The sequence below is a fragment of the Diospyros lotus genome, unplaced genomic scaffold (genome assembly GCF_014633365.1).
Source record: "Diospyros lotus cultivar Yz01 unplaced genomic scaffold, ASM1463336v1 superscaf1, whole genome shotgun sequence".
Taxonomy (NCBI): Eukaryota; Viridiplantae; Streptophyta; class Magnoliopsida; order Ericales; family Ebenaceae; genus Diospyros; species Diospyros lotus.
The window spans coordinates 6,599,250-6,609,486 of NW_026267104.1; the positions used below are offsets into that span (position 1 = coordinate 6,599,250).

The 10,237-nt window shown below is 37.4% G+C and overlaps 1 protein-coding gene across 1 annotated transcript in view; it reads left to right on the top strand.

Annotated features, from left to right (window-relative positions):
* Positions 1-9,973, top strand: part of LOC127792965 (ABC transporter C family member 2-like) — a 50,859-nt gene extending 40,886 nt beyond the window's left edge. The window contains 4 exon segments of the mRNA XM_052323668.1: positions 122-243; positions 8,117-8,362; positions 8,503-8,929; positions 9,565-9,973. Of these exon segments, the coding sequence (XP_052179628.1) occupies positions 122-243; positions 8,117-8,362; positions 8,503-8,929; positions 9,565-9,662 (893 nt within the window). The 3' untranslated portion in view covers positions 9,663-9,973.
* Positions 9,974-10,237: the final 264 nt, after the last annotated feature.

The following is a 10,237-nucleotide window of genomic DNA, read 5'->3' on the forward strand; positions in this document are numbered from 1 at the left end:
ATTCAAACGAGGCAATACTAAATTATCACCTTGTTTTTTTCTTTTTGAGTTTCTTTGAAATTGATAAGATTTTCAAATTGCATTCTATTGTTTAAATCTTTTTTTTCCTTCATCTTTTCAGGAACTGTTAGATTTAATCTTGACCCTTTTAACGAACACAGTGAGGCTGACCTTTGGGAGGCTCTAGAGAGGGCACACCTAAAGGATGTGATCAGAAGGAATTCTTTGGGGCTGTATGCAGAGGTATATGTTTGTATATGCACTAATTGAAGCTTTATCTCCGGCTTGGTATGGGAATTTCTTATGTGAATATTGTTTTTCTGTGAATGATTTTAGTTATCATCCATATCTTGTCCTTGTCCTTTGGTTATTTTGAAAGACCAATGAAGTTAAGGAGAATAATTTATTTCCTACTGTACCTTCCCTCATATATGTTGTCCCTTTTGTCAATGAATTGGAGAAGCTTAAGGGGATTCTTATTCGGAGGGATCTTTGGATTGAATTGAAGTACCATATTCTTAGTTCAAAAAATGATATGCTTCTTTTTTTTTGGGGGGGGGGGGGGGGGGGGGGGGGCTGAAGATGTTAGCCAACAAAAAAGGAAAGAAACTTCTCAAAAATGAATTTGGAGGTTTTCTCTTGAAAGAGACAGCCTGTGAAGGAAAGTAGTAAATAGAAAGTGCAGTAACTGGTCAGGTGATTGGTCTTCGGGTGCTATTCTGTTGCCTTCTGGTTTAGGGATCTGAGGGGCATTGTAAAAGTCTAGGATGATTTTATTCAGAATATTCTCTTTGAGGCTGTTAATGGCTCTGGGATCAGATTTTGGCTAGAGAGTTGGTGCTGTGAGGTAATGCTGAGTGTTTTTATGATTCTTGGATCTGAATGTGATTTCTCAGCCACTGGCAAGAATGAGGGCAGAAAGTGGCAAGAGATAAGACAGAAAAATAGGGAGAATTAAGAGAGCAGATGATGCAGCGTGTAGCGCGTGTGTGAAAAAAACACATCAAATAAACCCTTAAAAGAACAAACTTCAATGATCGAAGCTTGGCTTTTAAGAAGACGCAAAAACAAGATTTGTTTTGCTAAAAAAACCCAAATAGGTTGCTGAAAATTTGATTGAGAAAACTTGATTACAAACTCTAGATCCTAAGAATATTTATAGTATTTGGCTAATTCAAATCCATCTAATATTTGTAAATAAAATTCAACTAGAATCCTAATAGAAATAAATCTTAAGTAAAAGTCAACTAGAATCCTAATAGAAATAAATCCTAAATAAAATTTAATTAGAATCCTAATAAAAATAAAACCCTAATCAAACATGAAGTATAATCCTAAATCAAGTAGAATTTTAAAACTTAAGAAGTATTAAAATACTGTTTGCTACTGTTTTAGCGCTACTTTTCTGGTGCTACTACTCCAATTTGGTCAGGTCGGCCTTGGGCCGGGTCTTGATTAGTGACCGCATCATTCACCTCCACTTGAGAAAAAATTCGACCTCGAATTTTGATCCGGGCAGGACAAATCCACGTCCGACAAGTACAAAGAGAGATTAGTCACATTGAATGTTTGGAAATACCCATATGATTAGGAAAATCCACAATATAAGCATTATCATTGATCTTCTTTGGAATCTTGTAAGGACCATCTTTCTTTGGCTTGAGCTTGTTCTGTTTTCCTGCTGGAATCTGTTCATTTTTCAAGAATATCATGACTTCATCTCCGACCTTAAATATCTTGTGCTTCCTATGCTTGTCAGTTGTCGCCTTGTACTTTTTATTTGTGCAACTTTTGCTTGACATCTTCTTGAATCGCTTGAACTTTTCTGCTAAGGGAACATGAGCAAAGACTTTCCTTCCCCTCTTAGCCTTATCTTCGTTGGCATGGGTTCAACCATCACCATGTTTGTTGCCCTCTTCCTCCACTGTATTATTACTGTTAGATTGAGGACGTTGAACCTTCCATCTCGAGCGCTTCTCTAATCTGGTAGATCTTACTGTAAGTCCTTCTCCTCTCATCAGCTTTCTTGATTTTGACTTCTCAATAGCTTGCGAATTCATCCGTAGATTTTTCTTACCTTGAGAAGTATTCTTTTGCAACTATTTCGAATAGAGGCTTATTCCATGACTACCAACAGTTACTCTATTACTTAAAATATTGATGCTTGAATCCTCTTTTGGTTTAAGCCCTTGATCAACTATAGCAGCAGCTGCTACATCATTCTTAGTTTCGGAATCAAATTTCAAATTAATACCAAAAGAAGTTGCACTACCTGAGTTAACTAGCCTGGGAGATCCAACACCCCTATCCACAAAGAGACCCCTGTGACCATCTTGCTTTTGTAATCGCAAAGGTAAATATGTTCTTATTGTCTTCGATTCAACCATGTCAAAGCCTGAATAAATTGTAGAAGGATCTGCTACCATGGCCTTTATCTCCTTTACAGTCGCAGGCCGATCAGAAGAATCACCACCGTCCTTAGATTGCAAAGCAATGCCTGAGCCCTTGGGATTGGAAAATACCCCAGTATGAGTCGACAACCTTGGAGTTTCTATCATGTTAGCATTATAAACCAGACTTGAGTTTGCAAACGTTGAGGTTGTTGGGACAACATAATGTTTGAGATTAAGATCCAAACTTATTGAAAAACCATTCTTTAGTTTATACTCATCATTTCCCCTATGGTTGTGTTGCTACGCAATTCCTCTTAACCCCTTTACCATTAAGGTTGGCTATCATACGACTAAGATCATCCTCATCGTCGCTATCATCTATCATTGGTCTTCTAGGATTAATGAGGACAGGATTAATGGCTGGTCTTCCCTATTTAACGTAGCCGGCTTGATTCACGCTACTAGTCCGATTCTAATTATCCTTAACTTGTTGTAAAATGCCCAATTGGTTGCGGATTCGCTCTAATTGTTGTTGCATTGTACGAGTTATTTCCCGTTGTTCTTCGATTGCTCTCCAAACCGCGGGCAACCCCCGATCACCGTCACGAGGTTGGTTGCTACCGTTACCTTCAAGATTGGCTATCTGATTGGTTGATGAACCGCTCTGATACCACCTGACGCAGCATCTAGCACGTGTGTGAAAAAAACATACCAAAATAAACTCTTAAAAGAACAAATTTCAATGACCGAAGCTTGGCTTTCAAGAAGACGCAAAAACAAGACTTGTTTTTGTTATAAATTGGGAGCACTGACAGCCTTAAAACCCTCCAAGAAACCGATCAAACACCCCTCCAAACACTCATAACTCACCGCCCAACACACCATAACACAAACAATCAATAAATAACAGAATTTAAAGCATAAAACAAAACAAGAAAGAAAACATTCAAACCACATAAGAAGACAAACTTTTATTCTAGTTCATGCCAATTGAATTGGCACTACATCCAGCCTCTAAGATCCTCCTGAGAGCAGTCTTTATTTCCAGAAATCGATTAGTACAGTAGTGGCCCTTCTCTCCCTTCTATTCCTGAGCTTCCCAATTGTTTTCCCTCAAGATTACAAAGCTAACAGCCCTAGTCCTTTTTCTCATAAACAATCAACACTCGTTACAAACAGAAAAATGAGAACTCTCTCTCCATTTGTTACCCCTTACCCTTTATTTATAATAGTGGATGGATATCCCAATGAATATTATTAGATATTTACAGTTTAACCCCCAAACTATAACTAATTGCAGTTTGGGTTGCAACTTCTATCTAAAATCTTCAAAAGGAACTCTAGCGAATTGCCATCATTCACTGCTACTGCCATCATCTTCTTCTTACTATATACTCGAGACAACCTTTAACAGTTTTGCTAAGAAAACCAAAATAGGTTGCTAAAAGTTTGATTGAGAAAACTTGATTACAAACTCTAGATTCTAGGCATATTTATAGTGTTTGGCTAATCCAAATCCATCTAATATTTATAAATAAAATTCAACTAGAATCCTAATAGAAATAAATCCTAAGTAAAAGTCAACTAGAATCCTAATAGAAATAAATCCTAAATAAAATTTAACTAGAATTCTAATAAAAATAAAACCTTAATCAAACATGAAGTAAAATCTTAAATCAAGTAGAAACATGAAGTAGAATCCTAAATCAAGTAGAATTCTAAAACTTAAGAAGTATTAAAATACTGTTTGTTATTGTTTTAGCGCTACTTTTCCGGCGCTACTGCTCTGATTTGGTCGGGTCGGCCTTGGGCCGGGTCTTAATTAGTGACCGCATCATTCACCTCCACTTGAGAAAAAATTCGACCTCGAATTTTGATCTAGGTAGGACAAATCCACGTCCGGCAAGTACAAAGAGAGATTAACCACATTGAATGTTTGGAAATACCCATCTATTAAAATTAAAGACGAAAGACATGCATCCTTAGCGGCAGTTAATGGATTTCAAACAAACCAACTTCCATTCTCACTTGCAAAAATATCTTCAATAACCTTTAAATGCAGCAACGGAGAAATGTGGATTCGCTTCGGATACTTAAACAAAAGCTGCCTGAGAGCATTAGATCTAGGAGTTGTTGTAGCACAAATTCTAGTCCTCAATTCCTCCTTCAATAGAGGTGACAGAAATCCTAATTGGCCAACTGGGGTAAGAACAAACTCAGCAGTAAGAGCTTTGTTCTTCACAATAAAACTTTTGGCTTCTTCAACTATTTCCCTTAGCTGAAATCTCATTAGAGATTTATTTGTTGAAGCTATGCTCTCTTGCATCTCCATAATAGTATTTTGCATTCCTGGCACAAAATACCATCCCTCCTTGAGAAATTAAATTGTCCAACTCATGTAAAACCTTGTTTCCAACTGTAAAGCATGCTTCAATTCATTTCCATAGTTGTCCTCCAATTACAAGTTGTGTCCATTATTCCTTATCAAATCCACGTACTTTCCAACATTGGAAGATATCTCAGCGGAAGATATATCTCCAATAATACCCTTTCCCATAATAACAAGGGACTCAAATTTCTTTGCCAGCCAAGAGCTGATCTGATACTGCAGGTCACAAACTGGAATTTGAATAAACAAAACAATAAAAAACTCTTTCTCCTGACCTGTTTCCTGCCCGTTGTTGTACACCCAAAATTTATCTTCAACAAATTTCTCCTCCAATGGTGCCTGGTGTCAATTCCTGCAACTGCCATTCCTGTCCGGACACCCTGATTGCATAGGAAGGGATGAGAAAGGTCCACAAGTTCCTCAATGGTTGAAACATGGCCTCCATCACAACCTCCATCCCTGACATGATTTATAGCTGGATTATCTGATGAATCAATATCCTTGTCCGGAATATCAGATGCATGAAAACTATCTTCATAGCAGTTCTCATCTCTAATCTGTTTATAGCCTGCATAACCACTGAATCATCAGCTTCTTGAAATTGTAAAATGTGGTCTATATGGATCTCCTTGTCCAGTCTCTCTTCATCTCCAGAATCTTGAATTACTATTGACTGGTTCACTTCAATTTGTTCCTTAAATTCCTATAGATTAGAATCTTGCAAGGGGACTCCAACACCAACCTCCTCACCATTGACTGATTTTTCAATCTGAATTTCCTGATCTAATTTAGGAAATTCAACATCTTTTTCTTTATGTTTGCCAGAATATTCCAGGGGCTCACTCTCAACAATTTCCTCCTCCAAGAGTTCTCTATTATGGTCTTTCAATCTTGATAATTGATTGTTTAAATCAATCATCTCTTGATTAGAACTTCCGAGACAGTCACCTGAAACATCTCCTCCCGACTTATCAAAGAATTCAACTGGAATATTGACCTGATACATCTTAGACAGGATCATCGCAAACTCCTGTAACTGCTTGCATAACATACTGCTGGCTTCCTCACATATTTGTCTGAGTACTTTCAAACTTTTTTTCCCATGTCCCATAATTCTGGTTGGTCACCTCATGATTTCTATTGTATCCAACTGAAACTGTTGCACTCTTCTGCTATCGTTGAAACTTGTATTGTTTCATGCGTACGTTGTCAGCCATGGCAGAAATCTCACGAGCAGGACAAGTCGAAGGCCAAGGAACTGCTCAACAGCCTCCTATGACTCAATTGGTCTTGTTACAGCCCCCAGAGATCGCCTCTGAACTGATTCTAGTCCAATCGAACCTGAATCTAATTTTTAGTAGACCTAATCCGCCTTGTTTGAAATTGCTCCTAGGAGTTACTTAGATCTAACCTCAGCAATCCTGAATTCGCCTCTGTCAACAGTCAGAATTGAGGAATCAACAACTTGATAATTGCCTCTAGAATAGCTTCACTGAATCTCCTACTTGGAATCACCTATCAACAGTCGAACCTTGATCGCTACTAAAATTACCAGAATCGCAGCCGCTAGTCAGCTGACTCTGATTATGCCTTCCACAATTGCCTGGATTAGCTGTTAGGAGTTGTTGGAATCACAACCAAGAAGTGTGGGCCAATGGATTACAGTGATCGAACAGAGATCAGTTCCAAATTTCCCTCCAATCATCCCCTAATCCAGCTGCTCAATTGTGCCTCCAAAATTTGAGCCTAACCATTAGGAAATTGCTGGAATCACAATCGAAATCACCAAACCTGCTTCGTCTTCAAAATTCGTACAAGAGCTCGTTTGTCATGTACCTAGGGTTTAGCCTAGGGTTTTGATAGAAAATTGGAAGAATCCGAGGGAATTAGGACCAAGAACAGAAGGATATGAGGATTGGAGGGAGAATTAGACAGAAATGGGGGAGATAGTAGACATAAATGAGGTAAGAGTTGCAGACAGAACTGAGAAAGGGGGAGATTAGAGAGAAATCAAAGGAATCGGGAGAGAGATCAGGGGGAAATTAAGAGAGAATTGATGTGAGGGAAATGACTGAATTCAATTATCAATTCAAACATATCCTACTAGCAGTCTTCAGTAGCTTTATATAGTTACTTTATAGAAAATAACAAACTAACAGAAAAATACAACTATAGGAAAATACTAGTAAATTTTAAAATAAGGTAATTACTGGAAAACATAGTTACTTTTAGGGTTAGGGTTTTAGCCCTATTAAAACCCTTGGGTCTTGACAGGGATTAAGGCTTGTGATTTTTTTGGTACTTTTAACTGGAAAACGTGAATGACATGATTATGGTGATACCTTCTCCTTCATTTTTTAAAGCATATTAGAGCTGCTCTGACTGAAAATATAGCACACCCACTATTCGGGTAACAATATGGGGTCATTTTCAATGCTAGTCTTGACAATGTAGGGTGCTGGGAGTAGATTGATGTCCAACATATTGTCAGCATATTTGTACAAGGTTGCTGCCATCAGACAACTTTTCTTTTGCCTGGCAGCTTTCAGCTTTTGCGATTGAACTAGTCATGTCGCCCCTCCTTCAAGAATATTAGCTGAGCCATCTCCATTCAATGATTTTTCCCCTCATCTGTGATAGATTTTTCTTTTAAATACTACACTTTAAGAACTTGTTTTAAAAAAAAAAAAAAAAAATCAACTTTCAAAACTATTTAGCAAAATACTACACTTTCCACCAAATCAGTGAAAGTCTTGTGAAAAACTGTTTGTGGCACTGGCAGGTGTCAAACCCCCAGTCCCACAGGCGGTTGTTTAGTTTTTAGGTCTTTTTTTACCCCTCATTTTACAGTAACTTGCCACTGGGACTGAGGAGTTAATAAGAAACTCGCTGATCCCAGTGGTTGATTTCATCCCTTGTAGAATCACAACACTAGACTGCTTCCAGCGTGGCCAAAAGTGAAGCATTTTTCTAGTTAGTTAGGGAATCATAGTATATTCTTAAATAAGTTTTTAAAGAAAAAAAAAATCATCTTTGATGTGCTTTTACCTATTACTCCATTTATTCAAAACCTAGTCTGGATATGAGATGCAAAAATGAATTAGAATGAAAATATGTTTGATGGGAACAGTAGATTTCATGACTGGTTGATTAAGCTCCTATCCAGTTGTGATGTGGCCCCAACTGATTTGGTTTGAAATTGATCCATCACCTTGACATGGTTGGTTAAAAATTTAGTTTCATTGTGACCCTAAAAGCTTCAATATAATATATCCTGCTTCGAATTTCTTCATTCAATTTTGAACTGCACTAATTCTTATTTTGATGTGTCAAGGTCTCTGAGTCAGGGGAGAATTTCAGTGTTGGTCAGAGACAGCTATTAAGTCTTGCCCGTGCATTACTTCGCAGATCAAAGATCCTTGTTCTTGATGAAGCAACTGCTGCTGTTGATGTTGGAACTGATGCTCTTATTCAGAAAACCATCCGAGAAGAATTCAAATCATGTACAATGCTCATTATTGCACACCGTCTAAATACCATCATTGATTGTGACCGAATTCTTCTGCTCGATGCTGGTCGGGTATGTTATCCAATTTGGAAATGAGAACACAAAGTTACCATCTTCTATCATACTTAGATTGATGATTAGAAGTTGGTTTATTGGAATATTTTTTTCATCTATTATTGTTTTTGTTTTTTTTTCCTGTGCCTTATGTTCAGATTGTAGAATATGCTACCCCTGAGGAGCTGCTGCGAAACGATCGTAGTGCTTTCTCTAAGATGGTTCAAAGTACTGGTGCTGCAAATGCTCAGTACTTACGCAGCCTAGTATTCAGGGAGGATGGGGAGATCAAAGTGGGGGGTGAAGAGACCAGGCAGTTAGATGGACAGAGAAGATGGCTTGCCTCTTCTCGTTGGGCTGCAGCTGCCCAGTTTGCTCTTGCTGTCAGTCTCACTTCATCACAGAATGACCTAGTGCAGTTGGAAACTGAAGATGCGAACAATATCCTTCAAAAAACAAGAGATGCAGTTGTGACTCTACAAGGAGTTCTGGAAGGAAAGCATGACAAAGTCATTGAAGAGACCCTGAATCAATACCATGTTCCTAGTGACAGATGGTGGTCCTCTCTCTACAAAATGATAGAAGGTACAAATTAAATATCCTTAAGTGAAACAAAGTATGATTTCAATTGTTTGATCGGTGCCTAAACTATGGATTCAAGAGTACTTGCTTGGATGAACTAAGAGTTTGGACAAAACTTCCGCTCATCATTGTTTGACAATGTACGGTTCTAAATAATGGAATAAGATGAAGAGTAATAGTTTCTGCTGACATAGAAATGCTGAAAGATAAAGAAACTAAAATTAAGCAACGGAGACCAAGTTAGCACGTAATTCTAATGTTTTACCATTTCCAAGTAGCTTTTACGATTTGATGAATGTTTTTTTTATCATTTCCAAGTTACTTCCTTTTACGCTTATTCTTCTTGTTTTATTCCATTTCATTTTATGTCACCTTATTGTTAATCTTGGTATTGTCAGCAAGGGAAGGACATTTCATTTCTATCTTGTTTAGATATTGTACTTAGAATTCTGTCCCCCCCCCATTTATCCCAACTGATATTGTTCACTTGGAAGAACATTTCATTCTTGTTAACAGCACACATGCCGCTTTAACCTTAGAAATGGTTATTTTCTCTTTACTTGGCATTGAATTACGAAGCTCATGAATAACTTTTAGCAATCTTTCCTGATTTTAATCTTTTTTTTTTTTTTTTCCAGGTGTTGCAATAATGAACAGGCTGGCTCGGAATAGGTGGCTCCACCAATCAGATAATGAATTTGATAGAACAATTGACTGGGACAGCATTGACACATAAAGAGAGCAAGTACCCCTCTGGTTCCAGGATTTACCGCACCATAGTTCAAATTATGTCCACTTGGCTGTAAACTATGGGGAGTGATATCTTGTTTGCAAGATGCTGAACAGGATGCAATTCTGCCTTAAGATTTGTTCGCAGTCTCCACTAGTTGCTTAACATTTGGTGAACAATTTTGTTCACAGTTTTCAGACATAAAGCAGTGTTGAAATGCTTGCTTTGTTAAACAGAAAAAATTGCAGCACTTATTCCATGCAGTCTAGTCTACCCAATGATAAAGATGCATACATTTTTGTAGGCCAGGCCATTTATATTCCCTATGTTGTAAAAGTTTTTTTTTTTTTTTTTCTCAATCAAAACCTATATCAAGGTTATTAATGAATTAAGTCTAAGTTATGGTGTTTCTAAATGCTCATTCACATTTACTTCTACGTACCATGTAGATGATTAAAAAAAAAGTCGAACAAAATCTATATGAATTATAATGCTAGGGTGCCATCTCTTTTGATGTACAATATTTTATATTGAAGAATAATTTTTATATGTTTAGAAAAAAATATATACAATTATTTTTC